This window comes from Mus pahari, chromosome 13, assembly GCF_900095145.1.
Source record: "Mus pahari chromosome 13, PAHARI_EIJ_v1.1, whole genome shotgun sequence".
NCBI classification, from domain to species: domain Eukaryota; kingdom Metazoa; phylum Chordata; class Mammalia; order Rodentia; family Muridae; genus Mus; species Mus pahari.
The window spans coordinates 28,392,729-28,403,168 of record NC_034602.1 but is presented as its reverse complement, the minus strand read 5'-3'; the positions used below and the strand labels follow the sequence as shown (position 1 = coordinate 28,403,168).

Below are 10,440 nucleotides of genomic sequence, written 5' to 3'. Positions count from 1 at the left end.
TGAGGGTGTCCTCCAGTCTCTACATACAACACACACCAGCACCTAGACATATACAAAAGAAACAAAGTCTGAAGCTGGTCTTAAATTGGAATTACCTTTTGTGTATGTGTGTGTGTATGTGTGTGTGTGTGTGTGTGTGTGTGTGTGTGTGTGTGTGTGTGTGTGTGTGTGTGTGTGCTGAGATGGAACCCAGAGTTTTGCACATGCTAGGCAATTGCTAGGCAAGGACTCTATCACTGAGCCATAATCACAACCCTGAATTACTTTATGATTAATATTTCTCTTCTAACATCTGGCTCTCTTTGACAAGCACTGGACACTTTCCATCCTAGCACAGCACAGCATGGTGAGAATGCTTGATGCCACAAGTACTAGGACTTAAGGAGATAGAGACAGAGACAGAGAGAGAGTGCCATCCATGGCTTCCAAATTCCCTTACAGCATAGGCATACTCACACTGCATATGCTCAGGCTTAACACAAAGCAGCCCCCACTTTCAGCTCCTAGGAGGTGTGCAGGCCCACTCCTGTCTGCCCTCTACCAGGCTGAAGCCCCCAGCTCACCCCATTTACTCTGTCAGATGACCTCACTCTTCTCACCATGCTGAGTCTGAAAGACAGGCACACTGGGCATACAGAGAGACTCCAATGCAGCCCTAAGGGCAGTCGGCAGCCACTGCCTCCAACCTGCTCTAAGACCCTGCTTTCCTTCCCACCAACCCTCCTTACTCCCTTCTTCATAGAATTGAGACCAGTCTTCTAGACCACTCCCACTGCCTCTCTGGCCTTCACCTCACCCATCCTCTCAGGCAAACCTGCAAAGTCTAACCTAGCTATGTCCTTGCCTCCTCAGGTCCACACAGAGCAACCACCAGCACTGGAACAAACACAAAACTATGGCACCAACTTAAAGATGGAAAACTGATTTGGGTTCACAATTTCAGAAGTTTTAGTTCATGGATAACAGATGCAATTTTTCTAGATCAGTGAGAGAGAACAAATGGCAGAGGGGTATGGAAGAGCAAAGCTCTGCACTTCACGGGGGCCAGCAAGAAGAAAGACTAAGAGCCAGGAGAGAGAGAGAGTGAAAATGGAGAGCAAGAAAGAGAGGGGGAGGGGAGGAGGGAGGGAGGGACAGACAGGGAAACCAAACAGCTCCTAAGGATTCATCCCACAGGTGATGGCTCCTCCAGCTGAGCCACTCCTACTCCAGCTAAGCCACACCTACTCCAAGTCCCACCCACTGTGGCTAAGCCCCACTTACTCCAGCTAAGCCACACCCAGTAAAAATCCTAGCACCTCTTAAACTAGCACTAAGCACCAAGACATAGGGATAAAAACTCTTCAGCCCATGAGCTGGAGGGTGCATTTCAATCTCAATACATACCTAAAAAGGGTTAAAATGGCAAGCTGTGTCATGTGCATTTACCCACAATAAAAAATTACAGTACAGATCTTTTCTCCTCTTGGCCCTTTGTATTTCCACAAAAATTTTATAAAAATAATCTTAAATGCGGTAAACACCCGCTGGGATTTTGATTACAGCTGCACTGAAGCACAATAGCACAGAGTAACTCAGACAGTTTTTACCTTAGGGGAAACAAATCAAGCACAGCGAGGAAGTCCAATGAACTCAGTCTGTGAAGCCTGCTTGCAAAAAGGCGGAGGGTAGGATGGGGCTCCAGAGGCTCCATCAACTCAGGGCAAAGCTGGAGTGAGGCTAAAGGACATAACATTACACTTAGAAAAAGAGTTAAGGTGTGTGTGTGTGTGTGTGTGTGTGTGTGTGTATATATATATATTTTGGGTGTGTGTGTGTGTGTGTGTGTGTGTGTGTGTATATATATATATATATATATATATATATATATATATATATACCACAACACACACGTGGAGATCAGAGGACAACTTGTAAGAGCTGGGCCTCAGCCGGGCATGGTGGCACACGTCTTTAATCCCAGCACTTGGGAGGCAGAGGCAGGTGGATTTCTGAGTTCGAGGCCAGCCTGGTCTACAAAGTAAGATCCAGGACAGCCAGGGCTATACAGAGAAACCCTGTTTCAACCCCCCCCCCAAAAAAAAGAACTGGGCCTCCCTCCATCATATGGGTCTCAGGGATCAAACTCAGGTTTCCAGGCTTGGCAGCACCTTGGCAACACCTTGAAGACCTCCTGAGCTATCTCACTGATCCAGGGTGTTTTTTTAAATTAACAAGAAATTTGATGTTAAATGTTCTTACTATACACACACACACACAAATCACTATATTTGGTTATATGTAATATCAATTAATACCTCAAGACATGATATTGTACATGATAAAAATATATTAACTGTATGTCAACTGAAACTTGAAAAAGAAAAGAATGCACTGCATTAAATCCCAGATCCTTTCCTAGCTGCGTTCACAACTGACTTTTGTACAGTATCCATGTATCCAGCAGCTTTGCTAATCTGCCCATTACTCTGAGTAACTGGCCATCACTTGGAACTTTTTCATTTACTTCTTGCAAGCATTTCATATGTCTGTTGTTTTTATCTCTGTGTGTCTCAACAATAATACCAGTAAAAACTTAAATGGAAAATAGAAGCAGACACTGTGTCTTGGCTGGTCTCAGGAAAGCTTAGTATAATGTGTGCCACGCCACACCCTGACACACTGTGACACAGGCCATTCCGAGAACTTGGTGAGACCTTGGATGCTCCTTTTCATTCTTACATTGTTAGCTGTGTTTTGTGCCTGTTTAGATAGTATGTAACTATTTCCTACTTTACCCTGTTACGGTGGTAAGCCACACACTCTAGGGAGAGGGGGTATTAACATTTTAAATATCAAACAATGTACCCCTAAGATAAAAACCGCTGCACTCAGATTGCTACTGTCTTGCTCAGGATCCTCACATCTAGTATTAGCCAATCTTCCAAACCTTCTCCTCAGAGCTTTTGGTTCCAAGGTTATAGTGGCCTCCTATAAACCAGCTGAGCATAAAGTCCCCCTTTATCTACTGTTAGATTAACTGCTGCTTTACCCTTGAGGACTGCCCTGCTTCTGCTCTTATTCTTTGGCTCGTGTCCAACCTGAGATGACATTCCACTCTCCTTGTCGCACACTGTTGGGGCTGGGGAGACAGCCCAATCTATGCAGGCCTGTCCACCAGTGTGAGACCTGAGTTCAGATTACCAGCACCTACATAATGGCTGGGCATGGTGCTACACATCTTCAACCCCAGTGTTCAGAGGGCAGAGACAGGATTTCTGGAGCTCATTAGCCAGCTAGCCTAACAGAATCAATGAGTTTCAGTGAGAAAACTAGCCTCAAATATAAAGTGAAGGCAGACCAAGAAAGACACCAGATGCCAACCTCTGACCTCCACCTGCAAGCACATGTGCATACACTCACATGAACATGTACATACACCCCCCCACACACATGCATGCACACACAAAAAAGAAAAAGAAACCATAAGAAAGTGAAATTAGTAACCCCTCATTGGTGTTTTGAGTCACTGTGAGAACAACTCTGGGAGGAAGATCACTTGTGGCAGCCCATCACAGTGGGGACCAAGTGGTTGAGATTCACAGTTGCAGTAATGTGTGTCAGTGGCTTCAAAGAGCTGCACCTAGGCCCTAACTTCTGTTGATGGGGCCTCTAACAGCTTCCCAACATAGTGCTAGCACCTAAGGACTGAGAATTCAAAACATTTGCCTACGCGGGGCATTCCAGGTTCGAACCTAACAGGTTTTAGCCATGCCCTGCATGTTTAGGTAGGTGGTTACTTCCAGTGCTGTTCAGTTCAAAACACTTCCTAATATCTATGGGGATGTCTTCTTTGAACCGGATGAGTTAGCAAGGAATGGCTCACTGAGCTGACAGGTGCCACTGTTTCTAGCCCGCCTGCAATGAGGCTGTGCACCCTTTGTCACTCACTCTCCTGAGACTTGCTTTACGGTCCAGCATGAGCTCAGCTTTGCAACCGGTCCATGAGGGTGTAATGAGAAAGCATAGGCACCAAGTCACAGCAATGGGGGAAGAGACTAATGTGTCGAGAGGGACTGAGCCCAGTGAAAGCAAATGGTGGGAGAGGCAGAACTAAGATCAGCACCATGCCATCCCTGCAGCCAGAGGGCAGGCAGGCAGAGGCCTCCAGAGACCCCTAAGAGAGACCCCGTAAGAGACAGAACAGACAGAACACTTGGCTCCAGTACACTTCCCTCATAGAGGGTGGAGCAAGGTGCTCCTGGGTACCAGCTGGCTGGGAGCTATCAAAGCTATTGCTTAGTCAAGACAAAGAAATCAATGTAGATGACCAGGAGGCCAAGTAAAGCCATGACTGTTCAACTTGCAAACTTAAGCCGCTTTTCAAACTGGAAATCACTAATTATGGGAAAGATCAGGAGACAATCAAGAAGGTCCTATGACAACAAGGCAAGTGTCGTCAATAGCAATGCCTCAGTTTCCCCTAGTGTTTAACTTGGTAGAATCTAGAAGCACCTGGGAGATGGGCCTCTGGACATGCCTGTGGAGGATTATCGTAGTTGTGCTATTTGAAATTGATGTGGAGAACCCCATCTTTTTGTTTTGTTGGTTGGTTGGTTTTGGTCTTTGTAGACTGGGTTTCTTTGTGTACTTCTAGCTGTCTGCGTCTTGGAACTCACTCTGTAGGCCAAGGTGATCTCAAAAGCAGAGATCTGCCTGCCTCTGCCTCCTGAGTGTTGTTATCAAAGGCCTGCACCACCACTGCCCAGCTGGGAACCCCAGCTTAATCACAGGCGAGGCCATTCCCTGCAGAAGATCCAAGTGTATAAAATTGAGAAAGCCAGTTAGAACTAGCATGATGAAGTCGTCACTCCCTGCTTTGAGCTCCTGCCACCATGACTCCTCTGCTCTGATGACCCATAACCTTGAGCTATGAGCCAGAATAAATCCTTTCTCCCCTAAGTTGCTTCTGCCAGGGTACTGGGAGGCAGCATGCTGGGAATGTGTGCAGCTATTCTGGGCCAACAGCAATGCTCCCCCCTCCCCCCCCCGGTCACAGGACAGTCAGAGAGAACCTGAGTCCCCAGATCATCACAACATTGCAGGGCTCATGATACCTGGGAGGGAAGGAGACAGACCTGCACTCAGGGCTGTGCATTAGCAGAGTGGTGAGAAGTTGGATGTCTCTTCTCAAGAGACAAGTTGTTAGCACAGACCTCTCCATGCTGCCTGCCTCTCATTTGGGAACATGGCTCAGACCTGCTGCCCACAGTGTTCCCACTGCTGCTTCCTGCTGCTAAAAGCAGCTCCTAGTTATGCTGGGCCAGGTGGACACAAAGTTTCTACATTGGGCAATGGTCAGCTTCCAGTATCAAACTGTCCATCATGTGCGTGAGACTGTCCTTTCCTGGGGTAAGCCTGGCAGCAATCTACCGAAGTGTTGCACCCTTCCATGCAAGGAGACAGCCAGGTCACTCACAGCCAGGGAAGTGCTTGGAACCAGTGACTGTGGAGGACAGTGGGTGAGCTGGTGAAGCAAATGGGTCAGGATGGAGTGCCCAGAAAGATCAGATTCTGACATGGTAGTCTGGACACATTTGTGTGTAAGAAGAATGAGCCCAGGTGAGACTGTAAAGGATTGTGAGCAGGACAGGTGATGAGGCTGGAGGACAGAAGGGGAAGGCCTCAAAATGGCAGGAGTGACCAAGAGCATGAAGACCTGTCCCACATGGCTGTATCCACCACCGAGCACCCTAGACCCCCCCCCCCCACCAAGCCAAGCCCTTCGAAGAACAGGGCCAGCCTCCAGCATTAGGCTGAGAGTGCAGGAATGGAGTGGCACAGGGGCAGCACCAACATCAGCTCATGGCAGCCTCATCCCAGCTGCCTTCTGACCACAGCAGTTGCTTGGCATGTAGACCCCAGAGAGTGAGCCGCTCACTCTCTAGCCATCAGGGTGATGTCTCAGCACTCTGCTGCACTCTACAGTGGCCCTGTCACCAGGGCCAGCTGCACCTAGGGGCCATGGAGCCCACAGACACAGAGGTCTGGAGGAAGCTTCTAGCACAGCTGCCCCAGCAGCCAAGGAAAGTATACATGGACAGGTGCCGCAGCTCCCCAGGAGGCCAGGGTTATTTGTAGCTTATGCACTTTGAAATCTTCAGGGTAAATTCAGGAAGATTAAACAAGAGGCTACCCACATGATGAAAAGCCACAGCTCCACTGCCCTGTGACCCAAGAAATATTTAATAGCTGGTCTGCAATTGGGCTTCCTATCTGTCAAGTGGCTGTATCAGTAAGACATGCTGACATGGGCCTGGGTCCTAGTCCTTAGGAGGCTGTGACAGAAGGACTGTGAGTTCAAGGCCAGTGGGCATGCAGACAACCTTCTTATTGGCTCCTCTGAGGACAGGAGGGAGAGCAAATGGGTCAGGATGGAATGCTGCCCTTACTGACTCCAGCAAGACTCAGTTGCTGGCCAGCAGGAAGATCCAGCACATCCATGGAGATGAAGGAAGCAAAACAGTAGCCTAAACCTCTGCAGTGGCTTCTCGAGCCACCACCAGGAAGTGAAATACCTGCTCAGGCTCAGACCCACATAGGCCTCTTCTTGCACAAGCACAGACACAAGCACCCCTGGCAGAAAACCCCACCTGTAGACAGGCTAACCATAATCCACCTTCTGGTGAGCAATGCCAAAAGGGTAACAAGGCTGGACCTTGCCGCTCAGCCTCTGCCTGACAGCGTTTTCTCTTCTGCATCATGGAACAGTTCTGCAGCTGATCTTCACTGTCACCTTGCCAAATGTGAAAGCAGCCATGGATGGACACCCGCCACTCAGCTCTTCCGCTTACAGAAACGTTCTAGCACCAGCACACGTGTGCATGAGATGGACATGAGGACATTCACACAGCTTCTTTAGAGCAGATATGTCACCTACCTCAGAGTGTCCATCAAGACATGAATTTATACCACTGGGCCACAGAAAACTACAAAATACACCTTGAGAGCAAGTGGGCTGCCTTTAAAAAGTGTAAGGATGGGCTGGTGAGATGGCTCAGTGGGTAAGAGCACCCGACTGCTCTTCCGAAGGTCCGGAGTTCAAATCCCAGCAACCACATGGTGGTAACAAGATCTGATTCTGGAGTGTCTGAAGACAACTACAGTGTACTTACATATAATGAATAAATAAATAAATAAATCTTTAAAAAAAAAAAAAAGATTTTTTTAAAAAAAAGTGTAAGGATAGGGCACGGGTACAACTGTGTCCATCAGAATTCAGAACGGAAGTCAGCAACACGATCTGTGGGTGCCAAGGCCTCAGGGAGGGAACAGGAAGAGCACAGAGGACCCTGGGTGCTGCCCAACTTCTGTACGTGTTCTGTGGGCTAGTATGCATGGCATGGCCTATGTGCCCATACATGGAGGCCGTCCTCCTGACATTGCTGCTGCACTGTCACTAGCGGCAATGCACCCACAATACCCACTGGACATGACAGAAACTCAGCCTCACATGGGGACAACTGTGCACCATCATCAAGACTTTCTTTCTGCTCTAGCTTTCTATAAACCAAATAAAATCTATTCCTAAAATGGCCTTTGACGTGGGATGATCAGGTCTTTAGGAAGGGCAGGGGTCAGTCCTACCTCAATTGTCCCAAAGGATTAAACATGCTCCCTTCTGATCAGGGCTCCCCAGTGTGGGGGTCCAGATGACTCAGGCACTTTGAGTTACAGGAAACCTCCAGCCATGTGCCCTGGAAGCTCCTGCTGAGAGGCAGAGTCCAGTGGGCTCCCAGGAAGGTGGGGACAAATCTTTGGAGGGGAAGAAAGGGGAAATAGTGGCAGTAGCACACAGTGGCCAGCGAGGCCATTGCACCTACCTCAAGATCATCAAGGGAGCGCGTGATGCTGAATCTCCTAGACCTCCCAAAGGATCTTCGAGCTGAGGTGCGCTGAGACGGCTGGGCCAGGGCAACTCCCCGCCCCAATTTTGAACTCTAAATACAAAGAAAAAGATGTGTTAGGTTACCCTCCTGGGAAGACACTATCTGTTCTGTCCTTTGCGCTCCACTGAAGGGGGAGCCAAGCCCAGCAGCACTGTGGGAGGGTCACTTGAAGTCATTGTTCCGTAGACTTCAATTAAAATATTTACCACAAAATGTGCAAACAATTGCAAGAGCCCCCCCAGGATCTTTAGCTATCTGTTGTTAGCTACCAACTGTGTGCCCTAGATGATAAGGCCCACCCTGCTTTCCCACCCCATCAGACAGCCTGTTCCAGGGACGGACTGATAGTGTGTGAAGAACCTGCCCATGTGAAGGCTGTCTTCACCTGCCCGTGCTTCCGTGTCATCTTAGCTCACTTTAAGAAGCCAAGGGCACCCTGTGTCTGAGGATCGTTCCAGCAAAAGGCCTGGGTTTCTTCCTCCAGGAAATGACAATGTCATGCTGCTATTTCCTCTCAATTCAAACACCCGCTCCTGGGAAGCTAATAGAAGCAGGCCTGTGGTCTGGAGAGATGGCCCAGCAGTTAGGAGCACTTCCTGCACTTCCAGAGGACCCAATTTTGAATCCTAGCACCCATGTCAAGTGGATCACAACCGTCTATGACTCTGGTTCCAGGGGCTGCCATACCCTCCTCTGGCCTCCTGTGGCACACACACACACACACACACACACACACACACACACACGGCCTACACATACACATTTTAGAAAAGATCTTGGACAGCTTAGAAAGTTGAAAGGACTCACAAAGCCAGTGAAAGCAGCGAGCTATTGTTAAGTGAGGAACTCCCAGGATACAGCTTTCATGAGTCCCCATTCTTCCTGGAAAGAGCTTCTCAGTGATGCAGGTGCCTAAAGGCGTCCACAGTCCTGTAGCAACCCCCCAGCAGTACCCATCAATACACTCACTAGTTCATGGAGCTGGCCCCACACCACTCAGACTCCCCACAGAGAGCACACTGGAAGACAGTCCTCAGATGTGATGTTCAGCAGCACAAACTAAGCCACCATTCTTCAGCAGTGCTAAGAACACCAGTGCTGGCAGCCATCATCCCACCCACATCCAGCAATTACTCACCATCCCACGTGGACACTGTTCCCATGTCTGCTTTCCTGTCTGATAATGACCACTCGGGGCCTCACATAAGCAGAATCACTACATCCTCATCTTCTTGTAACTAGCTTGCCTATTTGGCCATAATGCCCTTGAGGCTCATTCATGTTTTAGCACATGTCAGGCTGTCTTCCCTTTCCAGGGCTGAAGTCTTCTATTCGTCCATCTATGGTCACTTAGGCTGCCTCCAAGTCTTAGCCGCTGGAATAATAAAACTATAAACTCCAGTGTGCAAAATATCTGTTCCAGTTTCTGCTTTTTTCTTTTTTTTTTTTTCCCTGCCCCATTTTTTGTTTGTTTGGCTCTGGTTTTTGTTTTTGTTTCTTTGAAAGAGGGTTTCTCTGTGTAGCCCTAGCTGTCCTATAACTTACTCTGTAGACCAGGCTGGCCTTTAACTCAGAAATCTGCCTGCCTGTGCTTCCCAAGTGCTGGGATTAAAGACCACCACCACCCGGCTAGTCTCTGCTTTCAATTCTAGCTATACCAGACATAGAATTGCTCGATCATATGGTGATTCTACCCAAAAGAATTTTAAGGACGTGCCACACTGTTCCACAGTGGCTGTTCCACCGTGGATTCCCACTAACAGTGCACACAGCTCTGATTCACAAGTCCTAGCCAGGACCTGGGACTTTCCAGCTGTGACGGTGGTCATCCCAGTGGGCTGAGGTAGGCTGTGATGTGCCATTTCCCCACGTTGCTTATTTTCTTCAATAAGCACACATTTTGCATTCTGAGATAGTATAATTTCTGTACCCCCCCTTTGTTGCCTACACTGTCAAAATTTAAAGTTGTTATTCCAAAAGTCTCGGCCCCAGACTACAGGCCCCAGTAGAGCAGGGAGTTATCCTGGCAGCGCCTGTTTCTGCCCTCCCAGTGCCAGGGACAGATCTAGTGTTCCCTCAGTCTTACTGACCAGATGCTGAACAAGAGGTTGGGCATAAACAGAGACCAGATCATCTGAAGGTTCTTCGAGATGTGACACAGGATTCTGACAATGTTTGGAAGTGACAGGTTTGCTTCTCCTGACACATCAATCAGGGTCCCCGTGAGGCATTTCAGTGGAGAGAATCCTGTGTGTCACGCAGCTGCCTTGGTACTGGAGGACAGGGCAGGCAAGGAGGCCCTAGAGGACAAGGGGGGGGGCGCCTCACACTAGAAGCTCCTAGGAAGGACCACAGAGCTAGGACTTAGAATCTCTGAGGGGAAGAAGTGAGGCCAAGGAGCTGGGAGACCCTGAGCTGGGCTCAGAATGGAGGAAAGAAAAGGTCCCTGTGGATGGAGCGCTACTATTGTGACATCTGGTCCTGCAGGGCCACTCGGAGGCCCCTGGAGGCA

At 48.8% G+C, this 10,440-nt stretch overlaps 1 protein-coding gene across 3 annotated transcripts in view; it reads right to left on the bottom strand.

Annotated features, from left to right (window-relative positions):
• Rgs12 (regulator of G protein signaling 12) overlaps positions 1–10,440 on the bottom strand; it is a 94,714-nt gene that overhangs the window by 55,539 nt on the left and 28,735 nt on the right. For all 3 annotated transcript variants that reach the window (XM_021210481.2, XM_021210482.1, XM_029545134.1), the window contains exon 3: positions 7,863–7,979. In XM_021210481.2, the coding sequence (XP_021066140.1) occupies positions 7,863–7,979 (117 nt within the window). The remainder of the gene's footprint in view (positions 1–7,862; positions 7,980–10,440) is intronic.